The sequence below is a fragment of the Pinus tabuliformis genome, chromosome Q (genome assembly GCF_031772625.1).
Source record: "Pinus tabuliformis cultivar Carrire ecotype Pingquan chromosome Q, CPIR1, whole genome shotgun sequence".
Lineage (NCBI taxonomy): Eukaryota > Viridiplantae > Streptophyta > Pinopsida > Pinales > Pinaceae > Pinus > Pinus tabuliformis.
This window is the reverse complement of record NC_142296.1, coordinates 127,799,696-127,817,064: the sequence shown is the minus strand read 5'-3', so window position 1 is coordinate 127,817,064 and position 17,369 is coordinate 127,799,696. Positions and strand designations below refer to the sequence as shown.

The following is a 17,369-nucleotide window of genomic DNA, read 5'->3' as shown; positions in this document are numbered from 1 at the left end:
GACATCCTCATCATCAGAAAAGAGGACGGCTCCATAGGGCACAAAGTCTTCAGGAAGTCAACCCATACAGAAAACTACCTCCACGCTGATTCCCACCATCATCCAGCCCAAAAATTTGGTATTCTAAACACTCTTGCTATCAGGGCCCTTCGAATTTCTGATGGTGATCATCTGAATGAAGAAAAGAAGCATTTAGTCTCAACCTTTAAGGGTATAGGCTACAAAGAAAATGAGATTAAAAGAGCAATTCAAAAAGCCGAGAAAAAGATGTTATCTCATGAGCCCAAGGCCCGAGATCAACTGGAGGGTGGTAGGGTTTCTCTACCTTACATTCATGGAGTTACAGATAAGATTGCGAAAATCCTAAGAAGGAAAAACATAAGAACGCAATTCTCAGCACCTGGAACTATTAGACAAGGTATGAGATCTGTCAAGGATAATATTGATAGACATCAACTTAAAGGGGTCTATAAAATTGATTGCTCATGTGGGAAAAGCTACATTGGTGAAACAGGTCGCTCCCTGCAGACCAGACTCAAGGAACATGGAGCTGATATTAAGAATGAAAGGTCTCGTACTTCCGCCCTAGCTGAACACTCCTCAAAAACTAAGCACCATGTCTGCTTGGAAAGCGCCTCTATTATCGCTAGGGAAGAGCAACACCATAGGCGAAAGATCAGAGAAGCTCTTGAAATTATCAAACACCCGCATAATCTCAACAGAGACAATGGTATGGAGATTAGTGGAAGCTGGCTTCCCCTAATCAGAGAAATTAACTCGCTTTATTAATATTAGTATAATAATTATAATAATAATAATAATTAGTACACAATTAATCATTTACATTATTAATTTTGACAATGACCTTTATCATTAATTAATTAATTAATTACCCATATTAATTACGTTATTCCTAATAGTAAAATATCTATTTTAATATAATAATAATTATTATTAATATTTATTCATTTAAATAGTTTAACTAACATTAACCCATAATCTCCCAAAATATCAAAAAATTTATTGGTAATAATTCTAATTAAAATAAAAATAACATTATTCTAACTCATATGGTATATATAAACTAAATAATAAATATTAAATATTATATTCAATATTCTAGGATTTATATTATCAATATTATATATTAATACAATAGTCTATGATTAATTTGATCAATTCCAATTTTGATTATTAATATTATTAATATTAATTATTATTAATTATTATATTAATAAATAATTATTATTAATATCAATAATATTGACAACTAACAATAAAATTTCTTTACTAAGCTATATGGTAACCTTTAAAAAAAAAAAAAAAAAAAAAAATTCAATAAAAATTATTCAAGCTTATATTATAATAAAATTCTAAATGTTAATTCAATTTTTTAAAGAATTAATATTTAAAATTAATTTTGATCAATATAATATCATGAATTCTAATTATTATTAATTATTATAATTCTTATTATTATTATTTCTAATTATTACATTAATGATAATAATAATTATAATTACAATTATTAATAATAATAAATTATTATTAATATTTACTATAAATATTAAATATTAATTCAATTTTCTAAGATTAATACTTTTTAACTTAACTTGATCATTATAATATCATTAATACTAATAATTATTATTAATTATTATAATACTAATTAATTTTATTATTAATTAGCATATTAATAATAATTAATAATAGAATTAATATTAAAAAAAAATAATAATAATAATAATAATAATTAATTAATTAATTAATTAATTAAATAAATTTAATCTGAGACTGCCGACTCTCATTTAAAATTTTTTTTTCAAAAATTGAAAGCCGACATTCATCACATCTCTCTTTTCTCCTCATTACTATTTAATCCCGCCAAAAGGTTCTTCTTCTATCAAGCATTCAAGTTGTCCTGATGATGGATCCCGGTTGGGATTTGAAACGTTGGCAGAAAATGGTTCTTACTGTGGATTCTCCGGTAACTAAGTTGAAAATATTTAATGTATTTTTTACAACGATTGAGTCATTGAAATCGAGTCGGCTGAGTCGATACCGAGTCGGAGTCGACCCTCGGCCGAGTCGGAGTCGACCCTCGGCCGAGTCGGAGTCAGGGTCAGAGTCGGTGTTTTAAAACATTGGGTCAAACTAGCTAAGATTGACCTCTAAAATACTTAAGTCAATTTCCAGTCAAATTGTCCTCGAAGAGCCTAAAGAAACAACCCTTTAACAACCCCGAAAGTTTAGTCAATTTGCAGATTTCTGAAGTCAACTTGTAGCCCTAAACTAGGATAGTCAACACCGGTCAAACCATAGGTCAGATAACCTTGATTTTCGTGCCAAAAATTGCGGCCTGCCTAGGAGAGGCAACCACACCCAATCCACACTTTTGGAAGGTCAACGCTTGGTCAATGCTGGTCAAAGAGATGACGTGCTGCCCTAGCGTCCTTCTTTCTGCGTCTTCCTTGCCCTAGGACATCATCCTTTCAACCACACGTGCGAGAGAGAGAGGCTCCTTCTATGTGTAGGGGAGAGAAAGAGAGAAGATGAGTGAATTGAATTGTCCAAATGAGGAGAATGCTCCTTGTATTTATATGCAAACGTTGAGGTTGAATAGACATGATTGTTGGGCTTTTGAGCCTACATAAGTTTGTTGGCCGACCTTGACAATTTATCCATAATCAAAAATAATTCATATCTCCATAAATCCTTATTGGAATCCGATGATCTTTAGATCAATCCTACACCTCTCGATGAGAGGAATCTAGGGAAAATATCAGAAGCCATAAATAAGGTGATCCACATGGAGTTTAGCCCTAGTTGCCAATCTTAACAAGATACTTATTCCTCTTTCTCTACCTCCAATGTGTCTTACGAACATCTAACAAATCTCTTGCACTCTTTCTTGTTCTCTTTTTTTGCTTTACTTGATGTATTGTTTTGTTTTATGATTTCAAAGTAGCCCCAAGGCATTCCTATACCTTTGAATCAGTGATTGTACTCCCTAGTCCCGTTGACCTATCTTTTTGGTTATTTGTTGGATATTAAATTATAGAATTTTTAGATAAGGATGTTGTTGAGCTTCTTTAAAGCAAGAAAGTGCACTACCAGGTACCTTGTTGTTTATGACATTGCCAAGTGTCCTTATCTTAATATGCAATCATTATCCATTAGCAGAACTTACGCATGGACCTCCATAATTAGCTTCATGAGACAACGTTTTCCATAGATATGCCTATCTCAAGGTAAGGACCCAATCATGTAACTGTACAACAGTGAAACCATAGTATTCAAAACCAGAACCGGTGACTAGACCAGTCCACCTATCAAACCAGAACTAGTCAAACCGAGACTGATTAGATCTCAACGAACCGGTCTTTAAAAAAATACATTAAATAATTAATTTTTAATGAAAATAAAAACTATTTTTTAGATTTAAAACCATGATTCCAAACCAATAGAGACAATATGCAAATTTTGCTCATCTATATGCCAGATAAAGGTGAATATGTCAAAATGTCATCGAGTGCAATATATATCAGCAACAAAATACACAATCAATGAGGTTCTAAATGTCCTATAGAGCCCAAGAAAAATGCTACAAGAAATGGGGCCACTAGCCTACTACAAGTCTGCATATCAGTGATCACCATGATCAAACTCATAACCACTACTAGACATGGGATCATCAACATGAGCTATATAAACATCATCTAGCTCAGAGTCTGAGGACTCCTCAGACTCCTCTGCAACCTCAGTAGTAGTAGTAGTAGCAGCAAAACTAGACATCAAAACTACAAATCATTGATCAACATGATCACTCATAAAACTCATCATTGATTCAACACCATTAGAAATGGGACCATCAACAAGAGCTATATAAACATTATCTAGCTCAAAGTCTTCAGACTTGGATTGCCCAACCTCGTAATATGGTAGAAATTGAAAAAGTTTAACATGCCTAACCAATGATTTTGGTTTGAGTGAAGCCTTCATCTCCTCAACCTTATAATATGGTAGAAAAATCTTATTAGCGTGCCTCAGCATTTATTTTCCTTCTAGTGAAGGGTGCATTTTTGTTAAAGATATGGTAGAGGAGTTCATCAATCAATCCACCAACATCAACAAAGTCCAAAAATCAATGCCACCAACATCAAGGTACTTAATAGATTTTGTGCTCTTGATCAAATGCCAATCTCATACCCTCACGCATGACAGAATCAAATGGAAACATTGCAATCCCCCAAATCCTGAAATCCTAAAAACTATAAAGTCTGCTGGATTTTGAGTGAGATCTAAAATTCTAGTTTCTCCATATGAAATCCAATGAGGTCGAAACCACTCTCAAATATCTTGAATGTCATTTCATGGTAATGTTAAAAATAAGTAAAAGTATCACTTTTACCTTAAGAATTTAGTGTTACCATTGATTGTCAGCATTGCTAGGGTTGAGACGTGTGAGGCAAACGAGAGGGGAGGCATGCTTTCAAAGGCTTGGATGGGCTGCTTTTGGAGGGAAACAGCCCCTAGTTTCCGACAAAACCGATTCAAAAAGCACAAAACTGCCTTCCATGGGGTCTGTGGCCAGCATGGCAATAAATCGACTGGTTTATGGCCGGTTAGGCCCAAAAACCCTATCTCGCAAGGTTCAAAACCAGTTTTTCTACCGGTTGGATGGCTCAGCCTAATGAACTGGCCAATTTGACTGGTTTACGGCTCAAACCAACCGGTTTTGAATACTATGAGTATAACTCCATTACCAAGAGCTCCAATTGCCGATTGCCACCATCTAAAACATAAACACTATAACCCAAGTGTGCCACTGCAAAATTCAACACCGATCCACTAAACAACAATTGCCTTTAGTTATGAATTCAACCAAATGTATTTCATTATGGCTACAACATTGTTTACATTACTGGTATTCCACACCAACATATATGGTATGTGTCATAACATTGTTTTTTGAGCACTGGCTATAGACCATACATCTAGATACCATCACCTTTTCAATGACCATATATCTAGATCACCCAGGTCATGCCTCTATAGGGTGTTAGCTTGAAGATGGCCTTCTATTCTAAGCACTTTACGGCATTCAAGGATATTCGCATGTTCAAATTCCACACGCACACACACACTTAGTCATTGGAAGCATGAACTTAAGATTCCCTTCTCATTTCATCCCATCTATAAACATATTTGAAGCAATCCACGATACGGGAACATAAACTTATATACGAATTTAAGACCATCTAATCTAAGGTCACATGGGAGGGGAACCTCGTAATCTTCTCCTCATTGAGCATTAGTTAATAATAAATATATGACCCTTTTCTAATGGCGCTAGGATATAAACCCATATCTGTATGGTTCGATTGCCTTGGGTCCAAAGAGAGAAAACGACAATATTTATTTATGTACAGACATTCTCATCATTTGTCGAACACCACGCTAAGGTATCTCCATATAATGTGGTACATGTGATCCCTTGTTCTCATCCTTGGTCTTTATTTTAAGCTTGCAACTAGAAGCAAGGATTCAATCAATTATTTGATCAATTCTTCAATAGCATAATTACATATATAATAGTAGCTAAGTCTGCTAGAGCGTAATTACATATATAATTATATTGATTTCGGTAACTAGGCAGCCTTGAGAAATATATAAACCCCCCAAAAGAAAGAAATGCATAATGACATATATAATATGAGAGATCAGGTGAGTCACTAACTGCACCTCATCCACAACAGGGAAGTCACTAATCATATCTCTCCCTGCTCGTATCTCGCCCTAATTCTTCGGCTCTAAGTGAGAGCTTTCAATCAGGGACAGACATTACCGAGGCATAGCCAAAAGGTTCTACCTTTCTTTTCAGATAGCATGATACATAATGTGACGTATATAAGTAAGGTGTACACCGGAAGATTGTAGCCACTGCCGGAAAAAGGAAGGATCCTATGTGGCATTGTAAACACTATGATGTGGATGAGCAAACAGATTAAGTGTTGGAAACTTCACCCAAAATTACGTTCAAATGGTTAAAGACCAAGGAAAAAGGGCAAAGCAGCAGGTCATGGTAATTCTGCAAAAGGAAGATGTAGCAGTGAAGCATGATGTTGTCCCTCCCTCCAATTTTCGGCTCTAGTTCCCGACTTTTGACCAGGGGAGCAAGGGGAAGCAACAGCGGGAATATCAAGTAGGTAAGACCAATAGAGAATAAGTTTCCATCCATACATCCATACATATGCAACCCGGTTGGCTAGCATAATAGCATATACAATGGCAACTCTGCTATAAAGAGATTTTTTCTCTCTTGCTCAACCTCAACTGCGTGCATCACCGACCTAAAATACAAGTAACATCAAGCATAAAGCCTCAAGCCGAATGTCAAGGAGCAAGTAACATCAAGCATAAAGCATTCCATAAGCCATTAATAATTAAAGGCGCATTCCACCATTTCGGTTTCAATAAATGAATTGGTTTCGACTAACCCAAGCAAGTCTTATACAAGCTCTCAGCACTAATCGATTGTCGTATGCCCCTGCCTCTATTGAATCAATGTACATAAACATGTTCTTTCTATCCATCCTCCAATCCATCCCAGGTAGTAAATACTATTTTTTTGTCGCGGTAAGGTTAATCATCCAGGTAGGAACGATTGTTGCGTATGTGCGACCCCCTGAACCCATCTATCAGTCGAGCATGTTGTTCTCGTTGACCCAGCAACATAAGCAAAGGTATAGATTGCAAGGCTAGATCCATACGCAACAGTTTCTTTCGATCCAGCACCAATTTCTTTTGTTGGTTCAGTAGGTTAAGCTTAAGATTAGTAGCACCGTCACTATAATAGTTGCAGGAGCAGTTCAAGGTGCAGATGAAGCAGCAGCATAGGCGGAACATCTGACTCCATAAATAAAGAAGGCCCGGAAGATCCAAGATTAAGATAGAGAACTTCAACGATTATTAAGTAGTCGCAGAGAAGGGAAGGGAAGCTGGAACAACTCCGCTACCATTGACCCAGCAGTTGGACCAGGTTAATGACATATAATGACTCATCCTTTCTACTTATATATCCCTCAAGGTTGCGGCTGGGCATCTTTTCATTGATAGAACCCTGGACCAGTGTTGCGAAAATCGCGATATTATCGCGATAACAATAAAAAATCGTGAGTTTTTCAAAATGCCGATATTATCACTCGATTATGACGCAATTTTTTTCCAAAAAATCGGTGAAAAAATCGAGCTAAATTCAAAAAATCGCAATAATTTCGAAGTGATCGTGATTCGATGGGAAGTTATTGTGGGGGTTGCGACAACGTGTTTTTAAAAGCGAAAACACGATTTTTTTTTGTCATTTTGAACAGATAGTGGCGTGGATTGAGAGTTGAGGAGGAGAGGAACCCTGGAAGGCGTCCACTAAGGCAGAGGAGGAGGAAGCTTGGAGATTTTAGCATCCCAAGCAAGAGAACTTCGTCCTGGGATCAAATTTCTCCAGAAAACTATGCTTTCCAGGTATGGGCACTAAATTTGGCCATTTTGTTTTGGTTTTTTTCTTGTTTTTACTTGGTTTCTATAACCCATTGTTTATCAAAGATTTTTGAGTGGATTTGATGGTTTTTTTTTTTTTTTTTTTTTTTTTTTTTTTTTTTGTTACAGAGTGGAGAGAGTTCATTTTGGATTGAGTTGAGGTTTTTTTGTTTGTTAAATTGTCAAAAATTCAATGAGTTGTTTCTTGTATGTAAAAAAAAATTATTTTTGTAACTTCCAATTCTTATTGTGCCATAGGTTCAACTTCAAAGTTCAAACTTCATCTTACATTAAAACTCAAGAGTTCAACCAAGTTACAAACATGTCAAGGAAATTGGACCCTCTGTGGGAATTTGGTGAACCTGATGGAGGGTTTGATAGATTGAACTTGTCTTGCAAGTTGTGTGGGCAGCATATGTCAGGAGGGTTTATAGATTGAAGTATCACCTTGCACAAATCCTTGGACATGATGTAGGGACTTGCGAAAATACAAATGCAGAAATCATTCGAAGAGCCATGAGATCATTTGAAGAATTAGAGCAAGAGAGAGTGGCCAAAGCAGAAGTGAAGAAGCAACTAGCAAGGAGGGTGTTAGGCTCAAGTGAATATAGAAGTGGCACTTGTTCTACTTCAGCATCAATGTCTACAACCAACCCTGTAGCTGCCTCATCATTTTTTGTTCCTAGAACCACGGCTGGTTCACAACCATCTATCACTTCAATGCTTAAAAAGAAAAGAGAAAGAACAAGTTGGCCAGTCGTTGGGCAAGTTTCTCCTTTGGAGTGATATTCCTATCAAAGTTGCAAGGAATAATCCATTTTTCCAACCTGTTGTTGATGCTATTGCAACTGTTGGTCCAGGGTACAAAATCCCTTCTTATAATGACTTTCGAGGCCGAATTCTTCAAGATGAAAAAGTTGACTGCACCAAAAGATTGGAGGAGTTTAGGGCATCATGGGTACAAACAGGATGCACTGTGATGTCAGATGGTTGGACCGACCAAAAGGGGAGAACGCTTATAAACTTCTTGGTTAGTTGTCCCAAGGGGACAATGTTTATGAAATCTATTGATGCATCTTCACATATCAAAGATGCAAAAACTTTATGTGATTTGCTGGATGTGTTTATTTTGGAGGTGGGTGCAGAACATGTTGTCCAAGTCATAACGGATAATGCTGCAAATTATGTTGTTGCTGGCAGGGTGCTTATGCAGAGGCATCCTATTTTATTTTAGACACCTTGTGCTACACATTGTATTGATTTGATGTTGGAGGACATAGGAAAAATTTCCTTTGTCAAAGATATTGTTGACTCATCAAAAAGCATTACAAAATTTATATATAATCATACATCTATGCTTAGCTTAATGAGAAAATTCACCAACAACGAGTTGGTGCGCCCCACCATTACACGGTTTGCCACCAGTTTCATATCTCTTCAATCCCTCTTGAATTCTATGTGGGATGTGAAGAGAATGTTTCTTTCATATCAGTGGTGTGATTTGACAGTGAGCCGCAAACCAGAGGGAGAGGTCGTATGCATATTAGTTTCATACCAAGAAGACTTTTGGGCGGTAGTGCAGGAGGTGTGCACCGTTACTGAACCTTTGGTAAAGGTTCTTTGATTAGTTAACGGTGAGAAGCCCGCAATGGGCTATTTGTATGAGACCATGGACAGGGCCAAAGAATCCATTCGGGCTTACTATGATGATAAGGGACATGAGGAGTTTCAGAAACAACTCCTTCTATGGGAAGCGATTGATGAACGATGTAACAACACACTCCATCATCCCATTCATGCTGCAGGGACCTACCTGAACACCGCATTTTCTTACCCATGTGGGTTTGTAATTTGTATTTAATGTTGAGATCATGGATGGATTCTTAACCTATGTTCAGAGGATGGTGCAATCTCTAGCAGAACGTGCAGAAATCTCCAAAGAAATGGAGATATACAGGATGGCAAGTGGCACATTTGGCTTTGAGATGGCTGTGACTGATAGGACAACTACAATGCCAGGTATTTTTTAGTTTGTTTCAAATTTCATTGTCCCTTCAAGTTCATAACTTCGTTCTTTGCTTCAACTTTCAAATTTCATTTTTTTCTTATGTTTATTTTATTTGTAATTTTGTTGTAGATGCATGATGGAGAATCTATGGTGCCAGAGTACCCCACCTGCAAAAGCTTGCCATTCAAATCCTTAGCCAAACATATAGCTCTTCAGGATGCGAGTGCAATAGGAGTGTCTTTGAAAAAATACACAACAAGAAGCGCAACATGTTAAACTTAAAACTTAAAATATTGCAAATTTCCAATTAATTTTTTGAATTCATTAAACAATATTTTTTTATAATTATTGCTTTATGATCTTTGTACATGTTGGAGTCCCAGCGACTTAATGACACGCTCTACGTCTACTACAATCTTCGATTGTGGGTGAGGCAACTTGAGAGGATACCTGCAATGGAGGCCATCTCATTGGATGGGATTGACACCACTATTGCATGGAGGGTCGAGGCCGAGAGGCCTCTCATGGATTCTGTCGATGATTGGTTAGAGCAGGAGATAGTGGAAGGCGTAGAGGGGGAGGAGGAGGAGGAACAACAGGAGGAGGAGGTGACACCACCTACTCGGGCTACCCCTGCCACCAGTAGAGGACGTGGTCTACCTCCTCTAGCTGCTACTTCTTCAGGTTCTAGAGCACAGCCGAGTCCACTACCAACTCCACTGGCATCTACATATAGAGGTAAAGGGAAAGCTATTGCATTTTCTCGCAAGAGGGGCAGAGGAAATCAGTAGTATTGTACTTTAGTTATTGGGTTCATTTCATTGTATATGACATTCTAACTCATGATATGAGATACATTATTATATCTTTTGTTGATATTTTGAGGCTGAGTTGGGACTCAAGAGTCAGGGCTTACTATTCAGGACATGATTCACTGTTATATGCTATGTTACCGGATCCGTCCACCCTGGGAAGTGGATTCGCGGATCCCCGGATCAGAAACGGATTCGGATTCAGATTCACTTGGATGCGGGAGAAATCAGTTTTTAACGAGTGAAAATATCTTGGTAACAGTTTTTAGCTAGTGAAACTATCTTGGTAATGCCCTGACCCTGTATTTCACTCTAACCCTGATCGCTGCTCGCTGGAAGCTCAGACAATACATGCACGTGCAGCGAATAAGACGGCCAAAATGATGCGATTGGTATTAATATCAGTGGTTTTGGTATCTACAGACTTGGTAGTATGAGGCCGCTACTTAGTTTTCTATTTATCTGTGGGACATATGCAGTTTCGCACATTTCAACTCATTATATTTTGGATATGTTATAATATTAATTTAATTATAAACATGTTATATTTTATTTACATTAATTTAATTATAATTTTATAAATCTGTTACATTAATTTAGAAATGTTATAAAAGAACACATATAATTACATGGTGTTTATATTTTATATATGTTAAAATATTATAATTAAATTATAAATCTGTTATATTTTATTTATATTAATTTAATTATACTTTTATAGCTATGCTATATTTTATTCACATTAATTTAATTAAAACTTTTTCAATATGTTAAACTTAGAAATGTTATAATTTTATAAAGTAATTTTCTTGTGTATATATATTATAAATTAATTATTCAAAATATAAAAAATTTGTTATTTTATTGTCCATATACATTATAAATTAAAATTATTTAAAATATATCAAATTTGTTATGCACAAGTTTTAAAATTTGTAGATTATATTTTATATTAAACTTTTATATATTGTAAGTTTATTATTTAATTCATATAAAGTAATATGTGTATTATATTATTATTATTTATCATTTTAATGGTTTTGTAATATATTATAGTTTATAATATAATTTTTATAATTAATGTTACTTTAATTATGAAGTATTGTATACTTTTTCATGAAATTCATCTACACAATTCAGCTTGAGTGGGCCTGATGATTAAGAGTATGTGTTTCCTCCTATGGGTTCAGAGGTTCAAAACTAGAGGGGTAGAGTATGTATGCCTTCGTAGACTTAGCAGTTAAATCGCTACATGGAGGTGGGTCCATTGTCCCACAAACAAAGGGATCTCATACACCAATTTGGTGTCTGGCTTGGCCGTGACTTTAAAATTGGATAATAATAATAATAATATAAACTCTATCGTTGTTGATGGATAGTGATCACAATAAATTTGGACATTAATATCAAAATTTTATTATAAAAATATATTTATATTAATCATACTTGCCGTTTCCTTGCCGTATCTGAATCCTAGCTTTTCAAAAATCAAGCGGATACGGATCCGCATTCGAATCCGTATTCGTATCCAAATCCTGGTAACTTAGGTTATATGTGATGCAGCACCAGAAATGATATTACACACCTTATATATCAGTTCTTTTATCATATTTATGTGTCAATGTATTTATTTTATGTTGTAAATGCTTTAGATATTAAAAAAATTGGAAAAAAAAATGAATTTTTTGTATTTTACGATTTTTTCCCGATTTTTACGATTTTTTCCAATTTTTTCCCGATTATTTCCCTCGTCGATATTATCCCGATAACGATTTTTGCAACATTTCCCTGGACGTTGTCTTTGCCCGAGTAAAAGTAGCAATCCCACCGTCTTTAGGTATAATAAGTAAGTTCATCTTGTCTGGATACAAATCCAATTCTTATGAACCGAGTGGACCTTGAACCAGTAGACCCTGCAGCAAAGGCATAGCTAGTAGCAACTCTACCTATTGATCAAGAGTAGCAGTTCGATATTTAGCTTCAGTTCCCAATCCAGTTCACTAAGTTGCAGATTGTCCAGTGATATAGTCTATAGTTCCATCCCTAGTGGACTAAGTTGATCCCACAGAAGTCAATGTGTCATCCGGACCAGGTGAAGCCTATCTAATGCCCATTAATGAAGTTTCTCCAATCCAGTAACAGATCCTACACCAATTTACCTCATTTACTAAGAATTATCTATTTTAGTTGCAGTTGATCCAATTCAACCAGCATTAGCTTATTTACCAGCTAGTATACCGATACCCGAAGAGGAAGAGATAGCAGTATAAGAGCAAGCAATGGAAAACTAGCCAGCGAGGTTCTCCTTCCCCTCAACCCCCTATTTATTGGTTGAGCCAAGCCTTCGTTTGACTTACTTAGATTTTATTTCCTTAAATAGTTTGGTGGAAGTAAAGCAATTGATAGTTTGGTTGATGTTACCTAAACCTACCTCTTGAGACTGATTCACTGTACTGATTAACCCTAACTTCAAGCCATAGTATGGTGGAATAATAACCATAACCCCCAAGCAAGAGTACGGGAATAATAATCAATCAGGTGATAGTTATCCAAAGCACTGATGAACTGAAACTGACCTAAAACCAAGCCATCTAATTTGTCTATTGGCCCGTTGTCGTTAGTGCGATGGGGGGCCACACTAAACCCCAAACAGTCAAACAAAACTCGGAAAGAGTGCACATACGTCACTCACTCAGATTGTATGGACCAACACCTACTCACCACGGCAACTTCCATAAAGACAAAAGAGACCCATTTCTATTTAGCCTTACGCCCACCCACATCCATAAATAGGGGTAAGGTACCCACGATCGATTCTTTCGCAGTGATTGACCCTTCCTCGTCCAAATGGCTTGCCCACAGTCAAACTCCCTTCCCTTTGTGGGCAACGCAGCAACATATATAACGCATATGTCTCTAAGTTGGTAAGTCTATCTGATTGTCTCGCTTGTTGTCCTTGTGCAGTTATCGTTCCTTCACCCATGCGTATCTCGTTTATGGGGCTTTAACAAAGGTTTAATGGGTATATGAAATTGAGCTATTACAGGCTTCGTATTGAGATAGTTCACTGCATCCCATGGCTAAACAAGTTTTCCAATTATGCCACTTATAGGAGCTAGTGAGACCCACCTATTATCAAATTAGAGGCAGATACCACTACCTATTTTCTACTACCCCAACAAGAGATGTTGTGTTCTCTTCAAGGAAACATTTGGACACCAATCTCAATGTCTACAATCCCATCCAATCGAGAAAAAAAATGATAGGAAAAGATCCATGATACTTAAATTCCTAGGTTGGTGCATCCTTATGTCTTGTCTCACTACCCCCCAAAAGGTTGACCAACATCCTCATAACACAAGCTATCATTCTAGAATATAGGGTGTAGAGAACCATAACAACAAAAAGATCAATTCCAACAAACTCTGGATTCAAGCTCCTCTCATCCAAAACATTACTCAAGAGTCATTTGAGTAGGCAGGGTTCAATCTGAAGTTTCTTCTCCATGACCTCGTAGTAGAAGCATTGGCATCTTCAGCACTACATTCCCCCTAGGATCATGTAGCGAGGCACTTTCACAATATTTATGACTCCAACAAGGAGCATGTTTAGGTGTCCCAACACTCATCCCTGACAAAAAGTTCTAGCTCTAATGGGCCTTGACATTCTCTCTTCAGTTTCTAGCATTTTTCTTGCGCTTGTACCTATATTCTCTTAGCTAGACACTTCGACTGTTATCCTCACTAATTTAAGTTTCAATATAAGAGTTGCATTTACACCCCATTTTGTACCTAACTCTGATGCACTATTTGAGGGCCGCTGGCCTACTTTTGTTCTCATTTATTGGATGTCAATCATCTATGATAAAGATCACAAGGTGAAACCTCATGCAACATGAGGGGTATCACAACAACAAAAAGAAACTTATTTTACGAATTTTTTTTTTTGCAAAATGACCACAACCATGCTTCTACCATGAATTGCTATGTAATTTGGTACACAAAATCACTACTCTAATCCAAAAATGCAAGATATTATCACAAGTTTTCCACATCTTACCTTGGTTTCAACAGCTAAATTTATCGTTATTTAAAATAACTTCACACTTATTTCAGTATTGATATGGACCAGCATTTACTTTGAGAGTTCAAGAAAACTATATTTAATTTTTGTCATTTTTTTCACCTGTGGACCCACCAACCTCAAAAAAATGCAGATTACTCTGTTTGGGAAAACATAAATGTCATGTCATTGCATAAACCACTTGTGCCGAAAGCAACTATGTGGTCTAGCATGTTCTGAACTGGTATTTAGGTGCAAATTGCAATCAATTAAACAGGCAATCAAGGAGTCCTAATTGTGCCATATGCTCACATTTTGCATTCAATCAAATGACAGAAAAGCTATTTGAATTCTCTAAGAGTTGCTTTCACACCCTATTTTGTAGCTAAATTAGATGCATTATTTGAGGACCATTGACCTGCTTTTGTTCTCATTTGTTGGATGTCAATCATCTATGACAAAGATCACGAGGTGAAACCTCATGCAACAAGAGGGGTAACACAACAAAAAAAGAAACTTATTTTACGAATTTGGAAATTTTTGCAAAATGACCACAACTATGCTTCTACCATCAATTACTATGTAATTTGGTATACAAAATAACTACTCTAATCCAAAACTGCAAGATATTATCACAAGTTTTCCACATCTTACCTTGGTTTCAACAGCTAAATTTATCGTTATTTAAAATAACTTCACACTTATTTCAGTATTGATATGGGCCAGCATTTACTTTGAGAGAGTTAAAGAGAAAACTATATTTAATTTGTCATTTTTTCACCTGTGGACCCACCAACCTCGAGAAAATGCATATTACTCTGTTTGGGAAAACATAAATGCCACATCATTGCATAAACCATTTGTGTGGAAAGCAACTATGTGGTTGAATAGCATGTTATGAACCAGTATTTACTTGCAATCAATTTAACAGGCAATTAGGGAGTCCTAAGTGTGCCATATGCTCACATTTTAAATTCAATCAAATGACGGAAAAGCTGTTTGAATTCTCTAAGATTTGCTTCCACACCCCATTTTGTATCTAAATTAGATGCACTATTTGAGGCCCATTGACCTACTTTAGTTCTCATCTGTTGGTTGTCAATTATCTATCACAAAGATCATGAGGTGAAACCTCATGCAACATGAGGGGTAACACAACAAAAAAAGAAACTATGAATTTGATTTTTTTGCAAAATGACCACAACTATGATTCTACCATGAATTACCATGTAATTTGGTACACAAAATCACTACAATCCAAAACTGCAAGATATTGCCTCAAGTTTTCTGATTTCCACATCTTACCTTGGATTCAACAGCTAAATTTATTGTCATTTAAAACAACTTCACACTTATTTCAGTATTGATATGGACCAGCATTTACTTTGAGGCAGTTAAAATGAAAACTATATTTAAGTTTTGTCATTTTTTCACCTGTAGACCCACCAACCTCGAGAAAAATTCAGATTACTCTTTTTGGGAAAACATAAATCTCATGTTGTTGCATAAACCATTTGTGGAAAGCAAGTATGTGGCCGAGTAGCATGTTATGAACCAGTATTTAGTTGTAATCAATTAAACAGGCAATCAGGGAGTCCTAAGTGTGCTATATGCTCACATTTTACATTCAATCAAATGACAGAAAACTATTTAAATTCTCTAATCAAATCACTTTGGGACTTTCAGCATAATGAAAATCTTCCTAGGATCCTAGGAGAGAAAGAGGGTGTACCACACAATTAAAAAAGGAGGTTAGAACTTGATAACTTTGCATGTTGCAAGATTGATAAATATTTGAATTTAAAACTGTAGCATTCAGTGCACAGAACTCCAATCCAGAATATAAATAACTTACCAACTTGGTGCAGAAGGCTTACACCCACATTGTGAGCATGAACAGACCCTGCCATGGTAACACATGGAACGCCCATATACAACGATTCACATGTGGTGGTCGTTCCTGCATATGGAAATGTATCCAAGCTGCCAATGACAACAGTAGAGCAGGCAATCCAATTCAGGAAAATATGATAGAAGAAAACAAAAACAAAAAAGCGAAAAAAAAAGATTTAGGCAACCATTCTGAGTACAAGTCTTAAAATCACTATTCTAGTCCAAAAATGCAGGTCTCTTGAAAAATTAAGGAATACATTCTACCTGTAATACGAACACACAAAAGACTGTTGAAATTCATATAAGCAAAATCTCTCGTGAAATTTACACTGGCATATACCCACCTATGAAAATTTAATTATGTCAATGCATGCACTTAGGAAAGATATTGTTTGATTTGCACATCATAACCCAGAGACATTCAGAAACACCAAATCAGATCCTCAGTTTCCATATTCATAACCCTGATAGCATATCAACTGGATTCTAACCAAGTTTTATTTTTCCTTGTACAGCACATTCCTCATTGTTGTATCAAATATTGGCTCAGAGCTCAGAGAATTATTGTAAGAGCATGAAGTGAAGTCCAAAGTGGGAGTGCCCTTTTCCAAAAAAAGTCAAGAAGGAAGTGACCCAAGAATGTTTTGTGTATGATATATATCTTTAAATGTTATGAAACATTATATAACCAAAGATACATCCAAAATATCAGACAGCTGGAGAAAATATGAAAACATAAATATTTGTGCTACTTGTAAATGAATAGTAAATTGTCACGAAATTAGAAATATCACTCCTAGTAGATTAATCATTTGAGCATCAATGATTTAGTACAAAAATACCATCCACTATATAGCAGTTACAAACAAAGTTTCAAACCAAAAAGTTAGAGGCAGACAATGTATTTACGAGGAAATGTGAGAGCTATAAGGCTTCCACCTTTTGGTTTCAAACTTTGGATTTACAAGTAGGCACTGGCTTCCACAGGTAGTCAAAAATCAAAAAATTCAAAGAGCTCTTATTTTTCTTCTTTTCCTAAAATTTTAGGGCCTGAAATT

At 35.9% G+C, this 17,369-nt stretch overlaps 1 protein-coding gene across 1 annotated transcript in view; it reads right to left on the bottom strand.

Moving 5' to 3' along the window:
* Window positions 1–17,369, bottom strand: part of SPY (Tetratricopeptide repeat (TPR)-like superfamily protein) — a 310,171-nt gene that overhangs the window by 12,479 nt on the left and 280,323 nt on the right. The window contains exon 17 of the mRNA XM_089384094.1: window positions 16,274–16,401. Within this exon, the coding sequence (XP_089240220.1) occupies window positions 16,274–16,401 (128 nt within the window). The remainder of the gene's footprint in view (window positions 1–16,273; window positions 16,402–17,369) is intronic.